Here is a 25,106-nt window from a genome sequence, read left to right on the forward strand (position 1 = left end):
CGGGCCTTCTCACTGTTCTGAAAGTAAAGTTTCAGAAAAAAAAAACAGTAGAATCTCGTCCCCTCAAAAGTAATTTGTCAGTTTATCTATGCCGTATTTGAGTTCCTCAAGGATGCCATGAGTCCCATTTTGAGGTGGCATAAATCAAAGTGTGCAGCAAGCTTTGGGGAAGGGGTTGTTGTTGTTAAGTGTCATGGAGTCGGTTCTGACCCTTAGCAAACCTGGGAGCGACTGGTGAGCTTGAACTGCTGACCTTGTAGTTCAAACTGGCTTTGCAGTCTGGTGCATTAACCCACAGTGTCACAACCAGGACTCGGGTTAGAGAGATGGAAACACCACCTTCAGCAGTGTATAAACCTACAAGGAAGATCTGTTGAGAAACAGTAGCTTCCCATGTTAGTATTTTATTTCGTATTTTACAGTTTTGTAACAATGCCTTTTCACTCACCTTCGTATTTCTGTGGACGGCTGTTCCTCACTGAATGAACCCAGCATCGTTGTAAATTGTGCGGCTGCGCATACATCTCTGGGAATGCCCGCTGCTGCTGTGTAGTCCATTTCCCCACATCAGGATTGCCGTCGAGCTTTGATTTACATCATCTCTGCCCATCACAAATCTTACTGAGTAAAAAACAAGTATCTCACTAATGACGTTGGAAGTTCCACAGAGGAAGCCTGGGTGCTGTTAGTGGTGAGGTGCAGGATGTGGTCAGTTCTCACTGGGAACCAAACTGGGTCCCTCAGTGCCTCAGCCCCACAGTGACCCCCACCTAGGGCCCCATACTGCCCATCAGCTAGCCCCCGAGTGTAGCTGTGATGAACGGGAGCAGCACAGAGAGGCTGGCTCGAGGTGACGTTTGGGCAGTCCTTAGAGGATGAGGAAGAGCAGGCATGAGAGGGGCAGGCAGGTAGGGCATGCTTGTGAGGCTTCGAGGACCTGGTGTGGTGACAGCTGTCAGAAGCTCAGAGCAGAGAGCCGCATAGTGAAGAGAGGAAGGCCTGTGTCCCCAGGGCCTTGGGGGCCATTTTGGTCTGTAGGAAGTGCTGGTGCTAAGTGGTGGTGCATTTGCAAACAAAGATTGGAGGAAAAAAGCAATATTTACTTTATTGAAAGTGTAGAGGTTACGAATTAGGCTGCTAACCTACCTCTGGGTCAGCAGTTCAAAACTACCAGCTGTTCCGCAGGAGAAAGATGAGGCTTTCTGCTCCCGTAAAGATTTACAGCCTCGGAAACCCTGTACAGGGTCACTATGAGTCGGAACCGACTCCACGGCACATAACAACAACAACTTAACTGAATGGTGCTATGAAAGAAGCCAAGAGTCCTGGGGTGAGCCTGTGGGATAAAGCGCTGGACCGCAAGGTCAGTTTGAACCATAGGGTTGGCGGTTCAAACTCACCAACCACTCCTTGGAAACCCTATGCAGGGTCTCTATGAGTCAGAGCCAACTTAACAACAATGAAAGAAGTGAATCCCTAATACCCTGCTTATCAGTTGACTCACCTTGTAGCCTGTGTCCTCGTCTGTAAATGGGAACCTCCTCATGGGTGTCTCAGAAGACCACAGGCTTTAAGGAGACAAGGCAGTCTGTTCTCTACCAGATCACCTCACACACACTGTTAACATTGCTTCTGGAACCCTTAAATCTGAGCTGCTAAATGCCCGGCTTCCCACTGAGGGTTACCCTGAGGCGGGGACCCTCAAGCTGTTACTACTGTATTCGTTCATTGAGTTACTTTCTTAATTTGAGGTAAGAGATGGTTTAGGAATGTTGTTGTTAAGTATCGCTGAGTCGCTTCCAACTCGGCGGTTAAACATTTGATTCACACCCATTCACTTGAGCGATTTTGATCAACATTGTAAATGAACATTTCTCTGATTTTTTAAAATTTCCTTTGTCCTCTGTATATTAGAGAGACCACATTACTATATAGGCAATAAAGGGTTAATTTTGTTAAACTTTCTTTTTCTTTTGTGACATGTCAAACACATACAAAAACAGTTCAGTATACAGTGACCTCTCCCCCACACCCCATACACGACCCAGCTTCCCCTGTGAAATCATTTTTGTTTTGGGAAAAGGACTTTCGCGTGTCTTCAGATTGTAGCCCACCTAATATACCTGCCGAGTCCCCTCCACCTGCAGAAACGAGAAGGGAGACGAGATGGTTTGAAAATTCGGCCCTGAGTGTGAGCACCCTCCGTGAACACGGGCTGTAGCCATGCCCTCGCCTCCCGCAGATGGTGGGGCATGTGGGCACCTCCGCAGCTCTCGTTTCCTTACAATGTGTTGCCCTCTCACCTTCTCTCAATAGCTTCCTTTGCTCCAATCAGCTTCGCAATCAAGGCCAAAGAGAATGATCTGCTTCCCCTGGAGAAAAACCGTGTTAAGTTAGATGACGACAGTGACGATGACGAAGAAAGCAAAGAAGGCCAGGAGAGCTCTGGCAGTACTGCCCACGTGAGCCCAGCAGTGGCCCCGCCCTGCGTGGGGGCCGAGGAGAAGAAGCCTCAGCTAACCCAGGAGGAGCTGGAAGCCAAGCAAGGTGTGTAGGTGACCCTCAGCCTCGTGGTTCTTCTCACTAAGCCACAAACACCGGGAAGTATGTCAGCACGTGGGCAGCTCTGCCTGAGAAGTGAGGGCCGGCCGTGGGGATGCGCCAAGGCTCTGTCCTAACGGAGAAGCGCTGCACCTCGGGACTGCCGCCCAGCTCATCCTAATGCCGCCCAGGTGGGGGTACTCTGAACCTGCGCAGAGCCACCGAGCTCGTCAGTGTTGGCACGTGTTACCGTAACCCACTCTGACTGATTTTCTTTGATGGCTTTTTCTGTCAAATCCACCCGAGCCACTGTCATCAACGTGATCCCTGCAGGTCAGCGCACAGCTGCTCCCTAGAGTTACTGAGGCACACTGCCTTATCCTATGTCACCGGAGCAGTGGCTGGGTTTGAACCGCTGACCTTATTAGCAGCCCAGTGTGTAACCCACTGGGGCTCCTGCCACATTTCTAGATGGGACTTTTCTGTGTTATACGCTGTCTTCATGTGTGTGTGTCAGCAGCCCCACCTCCCATGTGCAGGAGTCAGTGCCTGGTGTAGACTCGTGCCATCCTGGGGTGCCCACTACCCAGCCCCCACTGGCACGGGCCTTCTCACTGTTCTGAAAGTAAAGTTTCAGAAAAAAAAAACAGTAGAATCTCGTCCCCTCAAAAGTAATTTGTCAGTTTATCTATGCCGTCTTATTTTTTGGTAGTAACTGTCTTGTAGCTCACAATCTTTCAGCTGCCTTTGGAAAATAAGGTAAAAAGTGTTGTGTGCCATTGAGTCAGTTCCAACTCAGTTGTTCTAAAGGCAACTGGTGGTTTTGAACTGCCAACCTTACCTTTAGCAGTCCCATGCTTGCCCTCCAGTGCCACACCAGGACTCCGAAATTACAGTATAGCATGGTACAGAATCACACCCGCACTGAACGTCATTCTTTGTTGTCTGTTCCTGAAGCAAAGCAAAAGCTGGAGGACCGACTGGCAGCTGCTGCCCGAGAAAAGCTCGCCCAGGCTTCGAAGGAGTCAAAGGAGAAGCAGCTCCAAGCAGAGCGTAAAAGGAAAGCTGCGCTCTTCTTACAAACCTTAAAAAATCCTCTGGCCGAGGCCGAAGCCAGCAAGGTCGAGGAGAGCCCCTTGGTTGTGGAGGTAAGTCATGGAGATGGCCTGCCTGCTGGGCTGAGCCTCCTCTGTGTCACTCTCATGTCTCTCAGGCCATGGAGCTCAGCGTTCCTCCAGAGTTACTGACACCATGCGGGCGGGCGGGCGGGCTGGTGCACCCACACGCATACCTGTGCTCCCAGGGGATGGGTGGCCTGGGCTTGAGGATGCAGTAGCAGCCTCTCTGGTTTCTCAACCAGTTCCAGCCAAGAGTGGAAGGCCCATGGGAAAGGGCTCTCAACCAGTGCTCAGTGAGGGACAGGTGTACAGCAGCTCTAGATGCTCCGAACGACCACATGGCCTCGTGGAATAAGGGGACACGGCATCAAAACTGCCTCTGCTTGCTGGCTGTGAGTGTGAAGTGTGGACAGTGAGGCAGCAGAGAAGCGCCTCGTTACTGTGGGGTTTCTGCAATGGCTACAGAGGTTCACGACAGAACGTCTGCAAGTACCGACCCTCTCACCCCTTACGCTCTATGTCTCGTCTATTTTCTAGTGGAACTGTGTTAATGAAAGCTCGTTCACAGCTACAGACTTCTTCCCCGTCCTAACCCAGGGCCCCTGCCTGTGTGCGTACCCGCTGCACCCACTTCTGCTCTCAGGGACTAACTTTGGTGCTGTAACATCAGGATGAGCTTTATGCTGCTTTTAAAAATCTGTTGGATGATTTTTCTGGTTATATACTGGTGTAGATTGTAGCTACTAAACTATTTAAACAAAATGTAACGGCAGCACATGTCTCTAATTGCCTTGGAACAAAAATACTTGTAATTAAGTTGACAGTTGTCATAAAAAAAAGATTCATACTTGAAAATGTGTAGCCTTACGCAACTCCTGAGGACGTGTTGCCTTTGACTTTAACTGAGCGTCCCTATGTGTCCTGTGGTCACACATGTTAGTCCTGACCAGAGCGTAACTGGGGTGTGTAGAGTGCAAGAGCACCTGCAACCATGTCTGTCCCTTCCACCTTCCTCAACCCTGCCAAGACTAAGGAGCAAGAGTTCGGGCCTGAGGGACATTCCCAAAGGGTATTCTCCCAGTGGCCCCCCAGGCCCACGAAGACACTGTAGCTGCTCTTGCCAGAAGGCGAGCGCAGAGGGATAAGAAGCTCGTTTTCTGCTCTTCGAGTCTCCTGAAAACAGCCATAGTGCTTCTCACGTATCTTAAAGAAAGATAGGCTAACACTTTTAGTTAACCTGTTAAAACACCAGTGTCTACTTACGATTTTTTAAATCGATCACACTCCCTGATTTCACAGCATAGATGGTAAAACAACAGTAGTCAGAACAGCCTAGTACTGGTGTCTCAACTCAAAATGTACCAAAGAGCTTCCTGGGAGGGCTAAAACCCTAAAGCTGTTAGGAGAGAACAGGATCAGCTGTCAGGAACTGCTTTTCAACAATGGCTTCTTGGATAGGACGCCAAAAGCAAGCACAACTGCATTGGACATAATCCAGATTTAAAAACTGAGCCTTTGGGATGGACCATTCTTCTCATAAGGATTTAATGTCCTGAATATATAAAGAACACCAACAACTCTACACCAAAACGGTAGACAATCCAGTTAATTCGAAAATGAGCAGAAGACTTGAAAAGACACTTCATGAAAGCATGGCCAACACACATGGAGTGATGTTCAGTGTCATTAGTTTGGGAAATGCAAACCCCAACACAATGAAACATCACTTCCCTTTACGTCTACTAAAATGGCTTTGATTTAGGCAAGCCAAAAACAAAACAGAGTAATGCATGTTGGCAAGAATACGGAGAAAGTAGAACCCTCATCCATTGCTGTTGGGATGCTTCCTCGAGGACTTGGACAGGAAACAACCTTGTGGCTCAGCAATCCCAATCCTAAGTGTATGGGAGAGCGTCAAAAGTTGGTGGAAATTTCCCGTTTTGTTTCAATTCCACATTCCCACAAACTTTTTGAAACCCCCTCGTAGACTCAGAAGTGAAAACAGAACCACAGAAACGTGTTCATTTCAGCCTTCTTCACAACAAGCAGCGCGTCCCCACTGGTGGACATGTGCACACAGTGGACAGTTTGTCGGTCTTACAGAGGAACAAAGGCCTGTTACCGCCTACAACCTGGATGAGCCTTGGAAACAGCACATTGAGTGAAATACGTCCCCACTTACACGAAACAGACACATGTCTCTAGTAGGGGTCATCAGGAGACAGGGAAGAGGAAAGGGGAGCCTTTGCTTGCAGATAGTGAATTTCTGTTGCTGGTGGTCTCACAGCATGCTAAATATGGTTCATGTTCCTGAATCATGCAAGTGAGAGTGTCAAGTGGCAGGTGTTTTCCTAGAAATATTTTAACCACTGTAAAGCAATTATTTAAAAGAAAAAACTCGCAGAGCCTAAGCTCATGAATGGGAGCCCTGGGGTGGCGCTGTGGGCTAATGCGCCAGACTGCAGAGTCAATTGAACTGCAAGGTGGGCGGTTCAAGGTCACCAGCTGCTCCTTGGAAACCCTCTACAGGGTGGCTGTGGGTTAGAATTGACTCCATGACACTTCACAACAACAAGCTCATGAATGCAGATCTGCTGACCAAGACCTTAAAGTGTTACCGAGTAAAAGAAACCATGGTATTCCCAGTCGCCTCTATGCATGTGAAAGTACGACAAGGCATAGGAAACGCCATACAGGAACGGATGCATGTGACTTACGGTGTTGGCGGAGAAGAATAAAAGTAGCATGGGCTGCCAGAGGAACAAATAAATCTATGCAGAACGAAGTACAGCCAGAATGCTTCTTAGAAGCCGAAGTGGTAAGACTTCATGTCTCATACTTCTGACATATTGTCAGGAGGGACCAGTCCCTGGAGAAGGACATCATGCTTGGAAACGTGGAGGGTCAGTGAGAGAGGATGACCTTCAGTGAGATGGGTCCACCGATGGCAGGCAGCATCAGCAGGATCAGAAGTAGCAGCAGGACGGTGCAGGACCAGGCAGTATTTCAGTCTGTTGTGCACGGGGTGGCTGTGAGTCAGAGCTGACTGGATGGCTCCTAACAACAATAAAATTCATGCGCACACAAACCAAAATTGAGTAGGTCACGGGAGGTAATTGTGTGTCTTCTTTTTTTAACGTTTCACTTGAAAGAAAAACAACCTCAAGTGCTAAGTAAGGTACATGATGGAGAGTAAAGTCTTTTCCAGCTTCTTTCTTGGAAGATAACTGTAGTTAACAGTTTCTGCTTTTTGTGTATTCTTGAGGGCAAAATGTTTATAATTATCGGTGTGTGACTATAAAAGGAACCATGGTGGCACAGGCTGTTGGTGCCCAGCTGCTAACCAAAAGGCTGGTTGTGTAAACCTACCAACTAATCCACAGGGGCAGAATGTGGCAGTCTGCTTCCATACAGTTCACAGCCTTGGGAGTCCTGTGGGCACTTCTCCTCTGTCCTGGGGGGTGCCGTGGTTGGAGTCGACTCGACAGCAGTAGGTTGGGTTTGCTTGAGCTGTAATGTTGGACCTTGTGTCCTGTCGCAGCCTGCCGCCATGCTCTGTGTTGGGGGTGCTCAACAGACACTCATCGAGACTAACATGTCCACCCTCAAGTCCAGTACTGCTGGGAACACCTTGTCCTTGGTCTTTAAGAGAAGAATGCGGGGAACCTGTGTGTCTGTCATGCAAGTGTCCTCAGGCCCAGTCCTGACCGGGAAATATCGGCATCCCTCGGGATTTTTTCACAGGAGATGCTTCGGCACAGCCACCCCCACCCAGTTTGCTGACTCTTCCTGTTGGTTCTCAGTGACCTTCTGTCACTGGCTTGACAAGGCAGCATATCTCAGGTTTAACTTCTCAGGGGTGCCGAGTGAGCTGCCCTGCGTGTCTTGGCCGCAGGGACTTGCTTTTCCCTCAAGCTCACACCTTTGACCCATTTTATGTTGGCTGTCTCTGTATCAGGCATCAGCGCTCTGTGCTGCCATCATCACGCCACGATGTCACTTAGTCGTGCCCGCCTGCATCCTCTACAGTGTGCACTTAGTTGAGCCCGCCTGCTTCCTCAGTGTAAGGTGCAAGGGAAGAGCTGCACCCCCAGTAGAGCCAGACAGTTGTCCCCACATTGAATTAGTCACCATGTTGTCCCACTGATTTAAAGCCTCCTTCTTCACTTGCTGACTCCTGACTTGTGTTTGCCTGTTTCCAAAATGATGCCTCCAAGTCTTGTTGACAGAGAGCTGTTAGCACAGCGTTACATTTTTAAGCAGCCTATAAAATGTCGGAAAATGTAGGAAAGCATATACGTAAGTAATATGTGCCATCTCATTTTTCTTGTATGCATGCATCTATATTAATTTTTCTAAAGAGAAATCTGAAGTCTTGAAGTGACCCCTGTTGAGTTACGGGGAAGGGTTCCTGGGAGGCCGAAGCTCAGGCCCAGCCACTCTGCAGAGGAAGCTGCATCTGCTTCCTTACAGATGACAACCTTACAAGTCACACAAGCAGCATGGGAAAGGCTACGCGGCTCCAAGCCCTCCCTCAGCGTCCCTAGATTTTGCATATGGAGAAGCCGAAGAACTGTTCTGCTGCCATACATATTCTCAACACCAAAAAAAATGAAATTCAAACAGGAAAAGCAAAAACCGTCTTGGAAGCACTCTTGGACATTCTGTTCTGTCCTTTGGGGATCCCTGTGAGTCAGGGTCAACCCCAGAGCAGCAGGCATGGTGTTTGAGATATGCAGTGTTCCCACGACACCGTCAGACTTCCGGGCATTTTCAATACAGGTCCAGTAAAGGTTTTCAAGAAAGCCATCACAAAACGAGCCAGTGTGTGTTGAGCACTTGAGGATCAGAATTTGAAAGCTCTCCTTTTTTGCTTTTTTTTTCTTCTCCAGTAATCAAAAAAACATGTATTTGTGAAGTTGGAGTTCACACTTGAGAAATCCCAACAGGACAGGCGTGAGGTGGCCCAGAGTACATTCTGGGTATGTTGGAAAGCACCCAGAATATGACTGGAAAGAGCTGCCTTCTCAAAGTGGAGTTGACCATGATAATGGGTAAATGAAGTAAAGCCGTCAGGACCTTCATTCGCTGATGGGGCACAACTCAAAATGAAGAGAAACTGCTGTAAACATCCAACATGGAATATACGAAGTATGAGACTAGGAAAAATGGCAATTGCCAAAAACGAAATGGAGCCCGTAAACACCGATAGCCTAAAGCATTACTGAACTGAAATGGACTGGTTGGTATTGGCCATTGTGAATCTGACAGTCACATGGTTTACTATGCCAGGAATGACAAATTGAAGAGGAATGGCGTCACATTCATAATCAAAAAACATTTCGAGATCTGTCTTGAAGTACAACATTGTCTGTGATAGGATAATATCCATAGGCCTACAACAAAGAACACTTAATACCACTATTCAAATTTACACAGCAACCACTAAAGCCAGAAAGGATGAAACTTAACAATTCTACCAACTTCTTCAGTCTGAAATTCTTCAGTCTGAAGTCAAGCTGTATTGATCCATTACTGGCCACTGGAATGCAAAGATTGGAAACTAGGAGCAGTAGGTGGAAAATAAGGCCTTGGTGATAGAAACGATGCTGGAGATTGCAGGATAGAATTTTGTAATACCAATGACTTCTTCATTGCAAATTCACTGTTTACCTTTTGTAAACAACCTAAAAGACTGAATACACAGAAATCAAACTGACTACATTTGTGGGAAGAGATGGTGGAAAAGCTCCAGGTCATCAGCCATAACAAGGCCTGGGGCAGACTGTGGAACAGACCATCAATTGCGCATATGCAAGTTCAGGCTAAAGCTAAAGACGATTAAAACTCCACAAGAAAATTTAGCTTCACAAGAGCTAAACTATGACCTTTATCACATCCCATTTTAACTTAGAGGTCATCTAAAGAAGAAATTTGATGATTACACCTTAAACTCAAGTCCAGAAGAGGTGTGGGATGTCAATCACCTGCCATGCCTGGAACAGGGATCCATCCCAGATTACCCTGAGCCCCAATAATCATGAAGTCCACATCTATTAGAAGAACAGGGACCAGTGGGTGAAAGACACAATGGAGATAGCACAGGTATCAGCTGGACCCCCAAGAGCGACTGGACCATCACTTGCGGGGCAGACCACAACACATCCATCTGGAGTCAAAAAGATGGTGTCTGGAAGCCCATCCTGGTGATTCTGAGAATTAACCCGGTGGCCACTTTTGTGAAGTAGTCCCCACTGGAGAACAAATTTGCTGTGGAGGTGGAGTACAGCTCATCTGTTATTTCAAGTCTGAAAATGACTGGTGGATAAGAAAACACATTAAGAAGCCGATCCGCTGCACGGTCCTCACCTTGGACCAACTCCATTTTGCTGGCAGCAGGCTCATGTAACAAACACAGGGTATTTTCTTCCTACATTAAAGAAGTGGGTGAGAAGCCCCCCAGTACACCATGGGGTAGCAAGATGCCTTTTGGTCAGCTGATGTCAGAGTTTAGTGACAGCGGCAATGGTGGCTGGAGTCAGCTTCTCCACCAGCGGGAGTCGCCTGGCCTAGGACAGCCACAACAGCACCATGTCCATTGCCTGTACCTCAAAGTGTGTTCAGGTTTTAACTCTGAAGACCGAGTTCCTGCCCCTTCTGAGTGTATCGTTTGTCTTGGAGAACAGCGTCGAGGCTACTAGCCACAACTGCTGCCCCATGCTCTTTAACTCCGATGACCACAGCTGCTTGCCCTTCGTCTCCAAGCTCAATGTTCCCAAACAGAGTATCCAGTGCAACACGACAAGCGGGCCACCACTGATGACTGCAACACAGCCTTGGAGACACTGCACCAGAGCAGCATCACTCAAGTGTCTTTATCTATGAGGTGGACAAGCAGGATCGCCGTAAATTCTGCGGTACCAGCATCAAAGGAGCCATGATCATTTGGGATTTCAATACCCTAAGAATCTTCCATCCATCCCGGGCCTTCAGATAATATGAAGCTGAGCAAACCTCCTGGATTGATTTGGCGTGACACCTCCCTTCCACCAGAAACACTGAAGACACATAGCGTACAAATACCCTGTGTGTGTTGTGTGGTTTTATTTGAAGATAATTGGTGGAAGTATTGGTTTTTTTAAAAGGCATCCGTGATCATTTTTTGTGGGTTTTTTTGGCTGTTCCATACCATTCCTAACCAAGCTTCTCTTTAAGTTGTTTATGTTGGAAAATCGTCACACTGACTTAAAGCAGGAGAGGAAGGTGTGTACATTGTCTGCTAGACAATTCAAGACGCATATATTTAATGTGAGGGGAAAAAAGTCATTAAGAAGACAAGAAAGAAGGAAAAGATTAAAATGGATGTCAGAAGAAACTCTTGAAACTTGTTCTCCAGCTCAGAGATGCTAAATAGGTGGATGAAATGAGGAGGTAAAAGCTGAATAGAAGACTTCAAAGGTCAGTTTGAGAACACAAAGTCAAATATTTTAACAAAAAGTGCAAAAAACTGGCATTAGAAAACCAAAAGGGAAGAACACTCAGCAGTCCTCAAGCTGAGAGAACTGAAGAAAAAATTTAAGCCTTGACTTACAATATTGAAGGATTGAATGATGCAGAAAGCACCAAAAGAAGATGGAGGGAATATGAAGAGTCACTACACCAAAAAGAAATGGTCCACGTTCAGTCGTTTCAGGAGCTCGCATATGATGAAGAGCCAGTGATACTGAAGGAAGCAGTCCAAGGTGATCTTCAACAAACTGATGCAGCGCTGGGAGCACTCAGCCATCTGTGCCAAGAAGTTTGGAGGGCAGCTGCCTGGACAGCTGACTGGAAGAGATCTGTATTTGTGCCCATTCCAAAGAGAGGTGACCCAACAGAGTGCAGAAATCATCGGCCAATATCATTAATATCATATACAAGTAAAATGTTGCTAAATACAAAAATGGCTGCAAACCATATATTGACAGAGAACTTCCAGACGTTCGATCTATATTCAGAAGAGACAGAACAAGGGATGCCATTACTGATGTCAGTTGGATCTTGACTGAAAACAGAGAATACCAGAAATATGTTTGCCTGTGCTTTATTGACTTCGCAAAGACTTTTCATGTGTGGATCATGACAAGATACAGGCAACATTGCAGAGAGTAAGTATTCCAGAATACTGAATTGTTCTCATCAGGAACATGTACCTAGACCAAGAGGCAGTTGTTTGAACAGAACAAGGGAACACCAAATGGTTTTTAATTAGAAACAGTGCATGCCAGCGTTGTATTCTTTCACCATACTTATTCCATCTGTATGCTGAACAAATAATCCAAGGAGCTGGATTATAGCATCAATATTAGAGGAAGACACTTTAGCAACCTGCAATATGCAGATGGTACAACCTTACTTGCTGAAAGCAAAAAAACACTTAAGGTGTTTACTGATGAAGATCAGAGACCACAGCCTTCGGTATGGGTTGCGCCTCAATATAAAGAAGAAAAAAACCATCACCACTAGATCGATAACATCCATATCAATGGAAAAAAGATGGAAGTTGTCACAAATAACTATTTTGCTCAGATGAACCATCAACACTCAGGGAAGCAACAGTCAAGAAATTAAACAACATATTGCAGTAGCCAAGTCTGTTGTACAAGACCTCTGTTGAAGACTAAGGTGCGCCTGACCCAAGCCATGGTATTTTCAATAACCTCATATGCATGTGAAAGCTGGACAATGAATAAGGAAGATTGTGGAAGAATTGATGCATTTGAGTTATGGTGTTGGAGGAAAATATTGTAAGTGCCATGGGCTGTCAGTTGCACAAACGGATCTGTGTTGGAAGAAGTATAGTCAGAATGCTCCCTGGAGATGGCTATCATGTCTGGTAAAGTAGAGGGTCAGACAAAAAGGAAGGAAGACCCCAAGGAGATGATTGACACAGTGGCAGTAGCATGGACTCAGGCATAACAACGATTGTGAGGGTGGCGCTGAATTGTGCAGTTTCCTTCCGCTGTGCGGAGGGTCCCTATGAGTTGGTCCCGCTTCAGTGGCACCTAACAACAACAGCAAATCATCAGAAACCATGTGTTTGTGAAGTTGAAGTTCTCACTGACAGGACGGGCCTGAAGTGACTCTGAGTGCATTCTGGGTGTGTGGATGGGACAGCTACTCAGGGCAATGGTGGTAAAGGACTGGAACCTGAATGGGTTCTGGGAGCCTTACACTCTGGACAGCTCCAAGAGGGCGAGCTTGGTCAGGTGCAGCTTGGAGGCTGCTTTCTGCAAGAGGGGGTCCCCTGGCTCTGGGCACTGCGCCTTGTCCTGGGCATACAGGCTTAGGCTGGGAGCAGGACTCAGAAGACATTTGGCCCAGGCATGTCTTCTCTGAAATTCCAAACAGAAAATCTTGAGTCTTCTGTATAATTATTTCATTTCACAGTTAATGTACCATTACTTCACAAATGAGATTTGATGTTATTTTAAAATACATGTTAATCTGCTTCTTCCGTAGTTCATTTTGCACAGCAGGAAATAGCAGTTGTTAGTTTTTGTGCTAATTTGTTGCCAAACACTTCATTGGGATGAAAGGAGCAGTCACAGTCTTTTCAGGGTCGTTGGTTTCCATGTGGCTGGAGTGGTGGAGCTGGCTGTAGGTACTCAGAAATCCCTGGTTTCCCAGAGTCCCTCTGTGACTCCTCAGTATGCCACAAACAGCCTCTGTGCCACAAAGAGAAAGAGCCACGGGAAGTGTCGCTGCTGGGAGGCTGCAGGCACCTTGTGTTTTCCCGTTGCATTTGTAATCCCCTTGGGAATCTTTCTGGTAAAAGCAGAATGGCGTCTACATGAACGAGATTGTGTGTGGAGGGAGACCTGTGTTGTCTGGTCACGTTGAGCCTCTCTGACCCACATGGCGCTAAGCAGGGTATGGATGGGGTGGACTCAGGGAGCCTGTGCTCAGGTTCTCACGTGGTGTGGGTGCTGACTACAGGGAGAGCCGTCATCCACTGCAGTGGTCCCTGTGGGATCATCCCTAGGGATCCTGCTCACACTTGTGAGCACGCCCTAGGCAGAGTCTCCCACCCTCATCTTGGCAGTGAGCAGAGTGCAGACATCTCCACACCTTCTGGTGTGTCCGCTCCAAGGAAAAGAGCGGTCAGGCGAGCGTGCATCTCCTCTGCACTTTGAGCCTTTCGCAGCCCCACATCGCCTTGTGGTCGGTTTGCTGCCTCCACTTGTAAGAGTCCTAGTGTTGGGGGTTAGCATGCAGCGGGATGGGGCGTGATGACCGGTGCCTCTGCTCTCTCTCAGTGCTGATTGTCCTTTGTCTGTGTCCTCTAGTCTGGTTACCGGGTCACTGGTCCCCTTTCAGAACTAATAAGATAAAAGAGGGAGGCCAGGAGTCTTCACAGCACCTGGCAGAGGTCACCATAGTTGAGAATAAAATCAGGGCCAGTTTGAAACAGTGGTGAAATAAATATTATTGGCAGATGTAGGTTACCAGAGGCAGTATCAGTGAATGATGGACGGTTCACGTGAACACATGATTAGGTTGGCAGTAAAAGCCAACAAATGTGCGGTGCTTTCTTCCTTTCCGCCTTCTGTGCGATTCCTCGTGTGTCCTCCCAGCTGGCCTATTATCTCTGTCCACTGTGACCCAGAGCTCCGTCTCTGTGGCTCCCCCAGGGCCAGCAGTCTTCCTATCCCCTTTGACCCGGGGCCCAATCTGTGTGGGTCCCTTCTTTGCATAGTCCAGTCCCACACCCCCAGCATGTGTCTGGGCCGGGAGTCCATAACGAGGCCACTTGGAGAGAAAGAGATGGCAGTGACATTTGTATCTTCCTTCTCATCACAGAACAGACCAATACTTCTAACTGAGCATGTCTCAGCTTGAGAACAGGGTTTCTCTGTGTTCCCTGTGCCGCACACCACTCCTTGTTTCTCAGGGCTGCCACATGCCCCTGAGAACACATTCCTTGTCATCTGCCTATGGTGTATTCTAGTGCCGCGTTTGAGGGTAAATCCTACCAGCCCCAGGAGTCTTCCCACGCAAATTCTGAGCCGTGCCTTTGTCTCCTGTGGGCTGCTCTCATGTTCCATGGTACACATTCATTCATTGGTGGGGTTTCTGTATCAGTGTGAGTTGTTGTTATTTGCATATTGTGATGGTCTTCCGCTGTGGGCTCACCAGGATGTGTGCCCTTCCACAGCCTGAAAACTGACAAAGCCAACTGCGTCTTCCATGGTGTGTTTTCATTTGAAGTGTTCGGTGCACGTATGTGCCTGTGGACAAATCTGACTGGTGTCAGCATGGAAACAATTGATCGCAGATATTCAGATTCGTTTCTAAGCATTAAATTTCTTGTTTGTTTGTTTTTTAACTTTATTGTGAAGGAGTGAAGGTTTACAGAGCAGACCGTCTGTTTTACATTCAACAGATCATATACTTTGCTTCATTGCAATCCCTTTCATGTCCCAACAGTGAACAGTATTTACCTCTGTTCACTTTAACATTGCGTTCCTCCTGTGTCTTCTGCTACCTTTACCTTTCCTGTGTTAACAGCCTCCCTCTTGTTAGATATTGCCTACCCTCTCTCCTTCTCCCCACCCCATAATCATCATAGATTTGTTTCTTTTATCCAGAAAACCTTTCCTTAACTTTTTAAAACACTAGTTTCTACAATATTTGTCCTGTTGTGATTGTCAGATTGCACTCCGCATAATGTCCTCCAGGTTCACTCATGTTGAAGAGTACGTTGTTATTCTTCAGCATTGCATAGTATTCCATTGTGTGTATGTACCAAAGTTTGTCTAACCTTTCTTCTGTTGAAAGGTATTTAACTGGCTCCCACAGCATATTAAAGGATCCTGTTTTCGTACCTATTCTGCTCTCTCTCTCTGTGTCTGGACTGGTGCATGTAATCAGTTTACATCAGTAGGTATAAATTGATGGCTGTCAGTTTTCAGGTTGGTTGGTTTTATGATGATGTTGGTTTCTTTGTTCCACATGATTTTATCCACTGAGTTCATTTTGTGTGTGGGGTTTCTATTCATTTCCTTCAGTTTTTTAGGTTACCCTGTGATTTTCATCTCTTTTTTTGCCTTTTTAAAACAGTCTGTTCTACCTTGAAATCTACTTGACTTCCTTGCCTTTTGGAAGTTCTGTATCTACACTTTTCCTTTAGCTTTCTTTGTAGTTGACTTCCTCATAAATTGATACCTCTGGGTTCCTATTTTCAGTCTGGTAGGTTTGTTTTACTTTTAATGCTTCTACATCAGAATCAAGTTGTGGGGGGTGGTGTCATGTATAGTAATCTCAGGTTGTTTGCTTATTGGTTCTCTAGCCAAAGAACACCCGTTAGCATTTTTTATACAACCATTCCGGTCATTACAAATTCCTTTGATTTCTGTTTATCGGGAAACCTCCTAGTTTCGCCATCATATTTGAGCCACGGTTTTGCTAGATATATGATTCTTAGTTGGCAATATTTTTCTTTCCGAGTTTTGTATATGTCATCCCATTGCCGGTTTTGCCTGCATGGTTTCTGCTGAAAACTCAGAGCTTAGTCTTAAAGGTTCTCCTGGGTAGGTATCAAGCTCCTCTCAGGATTCTTTCCTTGTCTTTCATTTTGGAATGTTTGATTAGGATATGTCTTGGTGATTTTTCTTTTGGGAATCTATCCAGTTGGGGTTCGTTCAGCTTCTTGAATGCTTATCTTCTCATCCTGTGTGACATTAGGGAACTTTTCTTTGAACAATTCTTCAACAATTTTCTCTGTGCTTTTTATTATTTCTTCCTATTAAAGGAGCTCTGGTAGCGTAGTGGTTACGAATCGGGCTGCGAACCTCAAGGTCAGCGGTTCAAAACTACCAGCTGCTCCGCGGGAGAAAGATGAGGCTTTCTGCTCCCGTAAAGATTTACAGCCTTGGAAGCCCTGTACAGGGTCGCTATGAGTCGGAACCGACTCCACGGCACATCACAACAACAACAACAACAACAACCTTCTGGGATTCCAGTAATCCGTAAGGTGTTCCTCTTCATAGTGTCCCACATACTCGTAGCCTTCCTTCGGATTTTTCATTCTTTTTTCTGACACTTATTCTAGCATGCTAGTGTTTCAAGATTTATCTTCAAGCTCACGGAATCGGGCTTGACATCTGTCTTCTCCTTTGCCCTTTCAATGTGTTGTCCATTTCTAAGATCTTAGCATTAATCTTCTGGATTTCTAACTGCAGACTGTGTATTGTTTCTTAACTTACATTAATTTTGTGTGTGTGTTCTTGTAGTGTGTTAGTGAATTCTTCCAATGTTTCTTCTATTTCCTCGATCTTTCTATCTATCCTGTGAAGGTAGTTAAATATCATTCTGTCAAATTCTTATTCAGTTCATTCCATTACCTTTTCCTCAGCAACATTGTCTGGCTCAGCCTTGTGGTCATTTATTTAAGCCATTCTTTCTTTGTTTCTTTGTGTAAGCTCAAATTGTGGGTTTGTCCTATTTGTATTTCATTTATTATTCTTGGTGGTGTGTTCTTAGAGTCTCCCCAACTCTCTTCTGTGGGTGTAGGTAGAGAATGGAAACGTGTACACACTTTGCTTTTGGGAGACCTGTGTAGGGTGGGTCTGGCTGCTGTTGGCTGCTGTCTGTCTTTGGTCAGATGGTATAGGGCTGGTACTAAGTCTTGCCCAGTGGGGAAACTGTGGAGGGTACAGTTGTGACTGGGCTATATATGGGCACCATTGGATGAAAAAGAAGAAACCCCTCACACACACAAAAGAGAATACAACAAGGTACCAACAATGAAATGAGGAAATACTAGAGATGAAAAAGAAAAATAGGCAGCAAGCAGACAAAGACTATAATAGCTATAAAGCAGGAAGGGAAGGGAAAGACACCTACAGAGAAAAGAAAGAAAAGTAAGAAATTAAAAACAACAACACTTCAGGGTAACTCGAAAAGAAAAGAGGGACAGAAAAAAGGACTACACACAGAAAATAAGCAGAATACCTTTTGTTTTGTTTTTTTTTTAACCCCTTAGAAAAACCAGGGAGAGGGAAGGTGAAAAGAGAAAAAGAATAGAGAGTAGTAAATAAAGATCAAAAAAGGAAGAGGGAAAAAGGTGAAATGAGAGACAAAAGAAAAGAATTTCAGAAAAACAATAGCGGATTTGTTATTGTTAGCGCCATCCAGTTGGTACCAACTCATAGTGACTCTGTGCACAACAGAACAAAACACTGCCCAGTCCTGCACCGCCCTCACAGTCCTTGGCTGCATTTAAGCCCCTTGCTGCTCCCTGTGCTGATCCATCTCACTGGGGCACTCACTTCCTTTTTCTCCAGCCCTCCACTTTATCAAAGGTGATACATATACTTCTCCAAGGTCTAGTTCTTCCTGATACTATGTCTGAAGTCTTAAGAGACAAGTCTCCAACCTGGCTTCCAAGGAGCATTGTGGCTGTACTTCCAACACAGATTTGTTTGTTATTTTGATAGTCCAAGATATTTTGGTATTCTCCTCCAACATCATAACTCAAATGCATTAGTTCTTATACAGTCTTACTAATTCACTGTCCAATCTTCACATGCATACGAGGTTATTGAAAATAACGTTAATTGGGTCAGGTGCAACAGCATCCTCAAGCTGACATCTTGGCTCTTCCACACTTGAAAGAAGCCTTGTGCAGCAGATTTTGACAACTTCAATCTTTTCTCCATTGATAAGAATGTTGTTTATTGGTCCAGTGGTGAGGATTTTTGTTTTCTTTACATTGAAGTATAACCCATACCAAAGGCTCTGGTCTTTGATCTTCATTAATAAGTATTTTATATCCTCTTTGCTTTCAGCAAGCAAAGTTGTATCATCTGCATATTGCAGGTTGTTAATGACATGTCTTCTCCTGATGCCATGGTCTTCTTATAATTAGCTTCTCAGATAATTTGCTCAGCATACAGGATGAATAATTATGATGAAAGAAGACAACCCTAGTGTATACCTTTCCTGATTTTAAACCATTCAATGTTCCCTCGCTCTATTCAAACAACTGCCTCTTGATCCATGTACAGATTCCTCATGAGCACAATTAAGTGTTCTGGAATACTCACTTCACAATCTTGTCCATAGCTTGTCATGATCCACATGACAGTTTAAAGCTTTTGCGTAGTCAGTAAAGCAAAGGTGAACATCTTTCTGGTAATCTCTGCTTTCAGCCAAGATCCAACTGACAACAGCAGTGATATGCCTCATTCCATGTCCTCTTCTGAATCCACTGGAAGGTCTCTGTGAATGTATGGTGGCAGCCATTTTTTAATGATCTTTAGCAAAGTGTAACTTGAATATGATAGTATGATATTACTGGATGATTTTCGCATTCCGACTGATGGGCCGTTCAACAGTCTGCCCGCCTGTCTCAGAATCCCTGCTCAACTTCTCCTCCTCCCAGCAAGCATTGTGTCCATTTTTCTAACCTTGCCTTCCAAGTTCAGGATTCCAGAATTTTCATCTGTGTCTGTTTTATTTGGTCTCTTGGCCTTTTTGTTGTTAACTGCCGTCGAGTCGGTTCCAAGCCATAGCTTGGAACCAACTATATAGTTTCCAAGGATTGGCTGATGAGCTTGAACTGCTGACCTGGAGGTTCAAACCAACCTTGCAATCCAGTGCATAAACCACAGTGCCACACCAGGACTCTGTTTTCGTTGTAGAGGGTCCATATAGTGTGTCTGCCTAGTCCACCATCTTGCCAAAAGTCCACAGTATTTTTGTTTTGACATCAGTATTTTTCAGCGTCACATGCTATCATGACTTCGAAAGGATCTGAAGTGAGAAAGAGCAGTTTTTTACAGTAAGAACTGTCCCATTGTGAAACAGGCTCTCCTGAGCAAACTGCTTGCCTTATCCCATAGATATTAGGCAGCGCCCCAGAAATGAGTTCTGCGTGCACCTTCTGGGGGCCACACACCACAGAAGAACTGAAAGCCCTCCAACACCACTTGGCTGGAGGTTCAGCAGTGATGTGACTGCCGACTGTGTTCCCTGAGAGCACGGCAAATGTTTATCCTTGGGGAACCCCAGTCTGCTTCGCCCTACATGTCTGTTCCCACTGGTGGGTGCTGTGAGTGTGGGTGCAGTGTGCCTGGTGAGCAGCAGTCCAGGTGGTCCTGTGGTTGTCACTGGATCTGCCACAGGGGCCAGGAACAAGAACAGAACGTCTCAAGAGCCAGTGCTGCTTCTGCCACGTGGCCTCAGGGTGGTCTTGTCCAAGTGGACTTGAGGGAAGGGCAGGGCTGCTGACAACTGGCTCTGTGTGTTCTGGGCACACTTTGCAGGATGCTACTGCCCCTCAGCTAGAACCCTTACTGAAGTCACTTTCAGACGGTACAGAGATCCATAGAAACCCTGAGGCTGGCAGTCTGAGGCTCTCTTTTTCAATACAATGGTGAAGTTACTTCTTAGAGAAGAGCCAATGTAGATCGTAACTAACGTAGTAGCTTAGACATGTGGCCCTGCAGACTGTAGCGGCACCCACTCAGTGGAGGGGAGCAATGTAGCTGTCCTCTTGACACATGGTGAGGTGGGCATGAGAGCCCAAAGTCCCTGTTCACACCAGATGTTGTTTGCTCTGTTCCCAGGAAGCCAGTGCTGCACCCTGTGCACCACCAACTCCAGGGAGACCCCTCCCGCCTCCAGAAGGGAGACCCCCTGACAGACCCTCAAGCAGAAGCAGAGACCCTCCCCGAGAAGAAGAAAAGGAGAAGAAAAGGAAAAAGCACAGAAAACGGTCTCGGACGAGATCTCGCTCACCCAAGTCCCACTCGTCATCCAAGTCCCGGTCCAGGCCACACTCAAAAGGCAAGCACGCCCTCCCCAGCGCCTACAGGACGGTGCGACGGTCAAGGTGGGTGTGCAGGGCAGCACTAGAACCTTGTGGGGGTAGGAAAGCGGGCCCCTCAGGACCCACGGGTGCTGCTGTGGAGAGATGACCCCTGCAGGCCCAGGGAAGGCCTGTGAAGCCGTCCACTGGCCAGGGTGAACGTGCACCTCACTTACCCTGACAGGTCTGCGGGCAGACCTTCCACATTTGCTGCATTGTGGGAGCGTTCACAAGTGCTGCACTGCTGGTCCTTGTGGTATGTGTACAAGTGACCTTTTCCATGCTGATTTCTTTAACTCTGGGCAGTCTGCCCAGACCCGTGTTAGCTCCTACATGTGCCAGACACCAGCCTGCCACCCCTCCTCCCAAAGCCCACTTCTGGCAGCACCATATCAGAGATGACAGATGTGAGCGCTGTGAGGGGCTGGTGGGAGGCTAAGAGAAACGACCTCATGCTGACCTTTTCATGTGTTCACGGGACTTCCCTTAGTCTCTCATGTGTAGGACTTGATTTATTGGAAGCAGATTTTCCTCCTGTCAAATTGTCAAATACTTTTCCCTAATTTTCACCCAGACCAGATCGCAAAGACTTGACACATATTGACACATACTTGTCCACAATGACATTGGATACACTTGTGTGCTGTGTGAATTGGATTACTGGTCATCTGCAAACACCACCACCACCCCCACACTGAAACACAAAGTGTTTGGGTTGTTGTTGTTTTTTAATAGATACTTTAAGTAGATGAACATTCTTACTGACATACTTTTTATTTTCAAAAGCTCCCAGAAATTTGTTTGTACATCTCCAAACTTTTTTTTAAGATCTTTTACTTAAACAGAGTTCCTTATGCTCTTCTACACCTGACTATAAATACCATGGGCTGAAGCAAGCTGGCCAAGTAGCAGCAGGTTCCGCGCAGTGCTTTATCGCAGGCCTCACACTAAAGTTCTTGGGGGCTGCTAACTGTGAAGCTACTTTCGCCATGTCTCTGGTGTGAGAAACTGGCTCCGTGTTCCTGTTGCATGTGCCTCCAATGCAGCGGGTTCTGAGACCCAGTATAAGCATGTTCCATCTGTCCCACTTTCAGGGGAAGGTGGTGGAAAAGCCCTGAGCTCTCTCCCATCTTGCTTTCATACACATGGGAGCAGTCCATCTGGCATTGGAACAGTGTGAATGTCTCAGTTCTAGGTCTTACTATTGATTACATGGAATCGAATAAATCATTTCTATATAATTTTCATTTTAACTTTTTAAGTATCTTTGGTTTTAGATTTACATGTTTTTACTCTTTTGCATTAAAATAAACTATTTGAATAGATCCAGTGCTGATAAGTGCAAGAAGCAAAACTAAATCCTTTGCTTATGACTTTAAGTTAAAAATAAGAAAAAATTAAAATTATCTAAATATGACCTTTACTGAGAGTAAGCTGCCAGTTTTATTTTAATTAGACCCACAGTGTGAACACAGCTGAGATTTTTCATAACTCCCAGAACTTTTTTATATCAGTAACTGGTATCATATCTACTTGATACCAAAAAATATCAAATTCCGTTAAACCCACTGACTGGTCAGGTCACTACATAAGTTAAGTCTTTGGTGTTTGGAAAATATCAAGGCCTCACTCACACCTTGATCACAAAGTAGAAACAGCAGTAAAGTGAAGCACGTGTTGGATGGCGCTTGCATGCAGCCGTGGAAGTTGGTTCTCCGTGGTCACAGACTAGGTCTCAAGTCAGAGGCCCCACCCAGATACCTGCTCTCCTGTAACAGACAAGGCTGAAAAGCTAAATTGTCTGTGGTTCTCGCTACACCTCTCTCGTGGGAACCCGCCTCTCCTTTCACGCAGATGAGCTTGGTCTTTCGGGTCACATCGCATCCTCTCAGCTGCTCTCAGACCAGATTTCTCAATCCCAGTTATCCAGAACTTGATACATTCTAGGGATCCAAATGGTTTTAGAATGCATCTGTTACAAAATGCTGTTCTCAGTAATAAGAATTGTGGGACAGGGGTGGGCGAAGCACAGATAGGTAGGAAAGGCTCCTTGGCAGAGGTGTGGAAAAAACAGAGAAGACACTTTCCGGGAACAGTGCCAGAGTTTTGGATCTTGTATAAGGTGCCAGTTTCTTGCACCCACCTGTGGAGAAACCTGACTGTGGAAGCAAAACACGGCAATTTCTGAATGGATTCGATCAGTTCCCTACAGGCCCCTCGGCCTGGACTGAGATTGGAGGGTGGGACCCCAACCAACTGATACAGTGACACAGCACTAAAAAACCGCAGAGCCGCGTCTGGAAAAGAGGTGTGACCGGATTTTCATTTGTCCTTTTCTTTCCTCCTCCTCCCGGTCACACCCTCACTGCCCAACCCGGACACCTTCAGTCAGGTGGGAACGCACCCCCAAAAAGATCCAGCATTGCACCCACAGTTTTCCCACAGCACAGGGAGGAGGTTCCTGAGAACCCCATTGGTCCTGCAGGCTGCTGCTTATGACATCAGACTCTGGGACCCAGCCCTAAAATTGACTTGGGCGGGACCCTTTATCCGTACCTGCACAGCAAAGGCTACTGAACAGTTGGCTTCGTTTTTATTTCTGGTTTTGAGTAGTGGTTTTTGTCTCTGCTTTTAAAATACTGTTTCTGGTTTTGGTCCTTTTGATCTCACTCTTTTCCTAGGCGTGAGAGCTTTCTCCCCCTACCCTACCCAAGAAGAGACAGCAATTGTGCTCATATAAACAAGCTACAAGCATACCCCATAATATCCCTACATCTGCACAAGAGCCAATACCAGCTGCTAGGCAGTACACATGAAAAGGGAAGCCTATCTCCAGATCACATTCACAGGAAACACTCAGTAAGCTTAACAACACAGCAACATACATTCATTTAAGCATTAAAAACCCACCTAACTACTGAAAATGTCCAAGAAAAAAACAATAAAAGATCTCAGCACATGACCAAATACAGAAAAGAGTAACTGAGACAAATGAGCTGGAGGCAGACACAGATTCCCCAGTAGAAGAAGAGGAGCCATTGGATCTGCCTGAGAAGGAATTCAGAAGAATGATATGGAGACAAATTCAAATGCTCCACAAAAGGGTGGTGGAAAATAGGGAAGAAGTCAGGAAAGTGCTACAGGAGAAATCAAACAAGATAGATATAGCATTGGAAACAATTCAAAACCTGCAAAAACAGGTCCAGATGATTAATAAGAAAATATCAGAAATACACTGAAAGGGCAAAGGAGTAGAATTGAAGAGATGGAAGCCAGAACCAACCAGCTGGAAGACAAGTCTCTCAACACTGCTAAGATAGAAGAGCAAGCAGAAAAAAGAAGATAAAAAAAATATGAAGAGCATCTAAGATTCATGCTGAATAACATGAAGAGGAATAACTTAAGAACAGGGAGAATCACAGAAGTCCACAGAGGAGATAGTTGAGGAACTACTGGAAGAAAATTTCCCTAACATCTTAAAGAATGAGAAGATAAACGTTCAAAAATGTGAACGAACCCCAGGAAGGATAAACCCCAAAAGAAAGTCACCAAGACATCATAATCAAGCTCTCCAAAATCAAAGACAAGGAGACAATCCTTAAAAGCAACCAGGGAAAAGAGAAATGTTACCTACAAAGACAAGCAAATCAGATTAAGCCTTGACTTCTCAGCAGAAACCAGGCGTTTAAGAAAGCAATGGGGAGACATATATAAAAAACCCTAAAAGAAAAAACTGCTAACCAAGAATCATCTATCCAGCAAAACTGTCAGTCAAATACGATGGTGCAATGGAAACATCCCAGGATAAACAAAAGCTAAGGGATTTTGTCAAAGCCAACCCAGCGCTTCAAAACATCCTAAAGGGAGTTCTTTGGAATGAAAACCAGCAAGAACAGACAACAACCATAGGTTGACAGATGTGGCAACACCACCCGGAACTCATTTGACAGACAGCAGAGGTCAGAACAGAACAAAGTTACAACAACAAATTCAGAGGACCTGTGAGGCCAATCAAAGATCAAAATATTAACAGTGTCAAAGAACGGAAAAATATAGGAACAGAGATCCAGGTGGTGAGGAGTCAGGTAGATTGCAGGATACAATTGTTGTTGTTGTTGTTATTGTTAAATACCATGGAATCAGTTCCAACTCATAGTGACCCTGTACACAGTTTCCGAGGCTGTAGACAGTCTTAAATGCAAGGAAAACTTTATAGGCTATAGGGTAACTCCAAAGAAAATTAATACTTCACAGCTTAACCATGAAAATGAAGTCCCAAGCATAACAAGGAAACATTAAAACTAAGAAGACACTGACAAAAGTTAGCACAAAAAACATGAACACAGCACAAGAAGGCATGCAGAACAAAAGAATGAACATAATGACAGCAATTAATTCACACTTATCTATAATTATGCTGAATGTCAACGGATTAAATGCACCAGTGAAGAGACAGAGTGGCAGAATGGATAAGAAAACAAGACGCTTCAATATGCTGCCTGCAAGAGACATACCTTTCACAAAAGACAAAAAACAGACTAAAAGTTGAAGGATGGAAAAAAACATACCAAGCTAGCTGCAATAAAAAAAAA

General features: G+C 45.6%; 1 protein-coding gene and 1 pseudogene across 1 annotated transcript in view; both read left to right on the forward strand.

Annotated features, from left to right (window-relative positions):
* Positions 1-25,106, forward strand: part of SFSWAP (splicing factor, suppressor of white-apricot homolog (Drosophila)) — a 91,690-nt gene that overhangs the window by 48,107 nt on the left and 18,477 nt on the right. The window contains exons 13-15 of the mRNA XM_006874063.1: positions 2,317-2,547; positions 3,499-3,689; positions 20,273-20,538. Of these exons, the coding sequence (XP_006874125.1) occupies positions 2,317-2,547; positions 3,499-3,689; positions 20,273-20,538 (688 nt within the window). The remainder of the gene's footprint in view (positions 1-2,316; positions 2,548-3,498; positions 3,690-20,272; positions 20,539-25,106) is intronic.
* On the forward strand, positions 9,636-10,656 carry LOC102839283 (annotated as a pseudogene).

The sequence above is a fragment of the Chrysochloris asiatica genome, unplaced genomic scaffold (genome assembly GCF_000296735.1).
Source record: "Chrysochloris asiatica unplaced genomic scaffold, ChrAsi1.0 scaffold00261, whole genome shotgun sequence".
In the NCBI taxonomy this organism is placed as follows: domain Eukaryota; kingdom Metazoa; phylum Chordata; class Mammalia; order Afrosoricida; family Chrysochloridae; genus Chrysochloris; species Chrysochloris asiatica.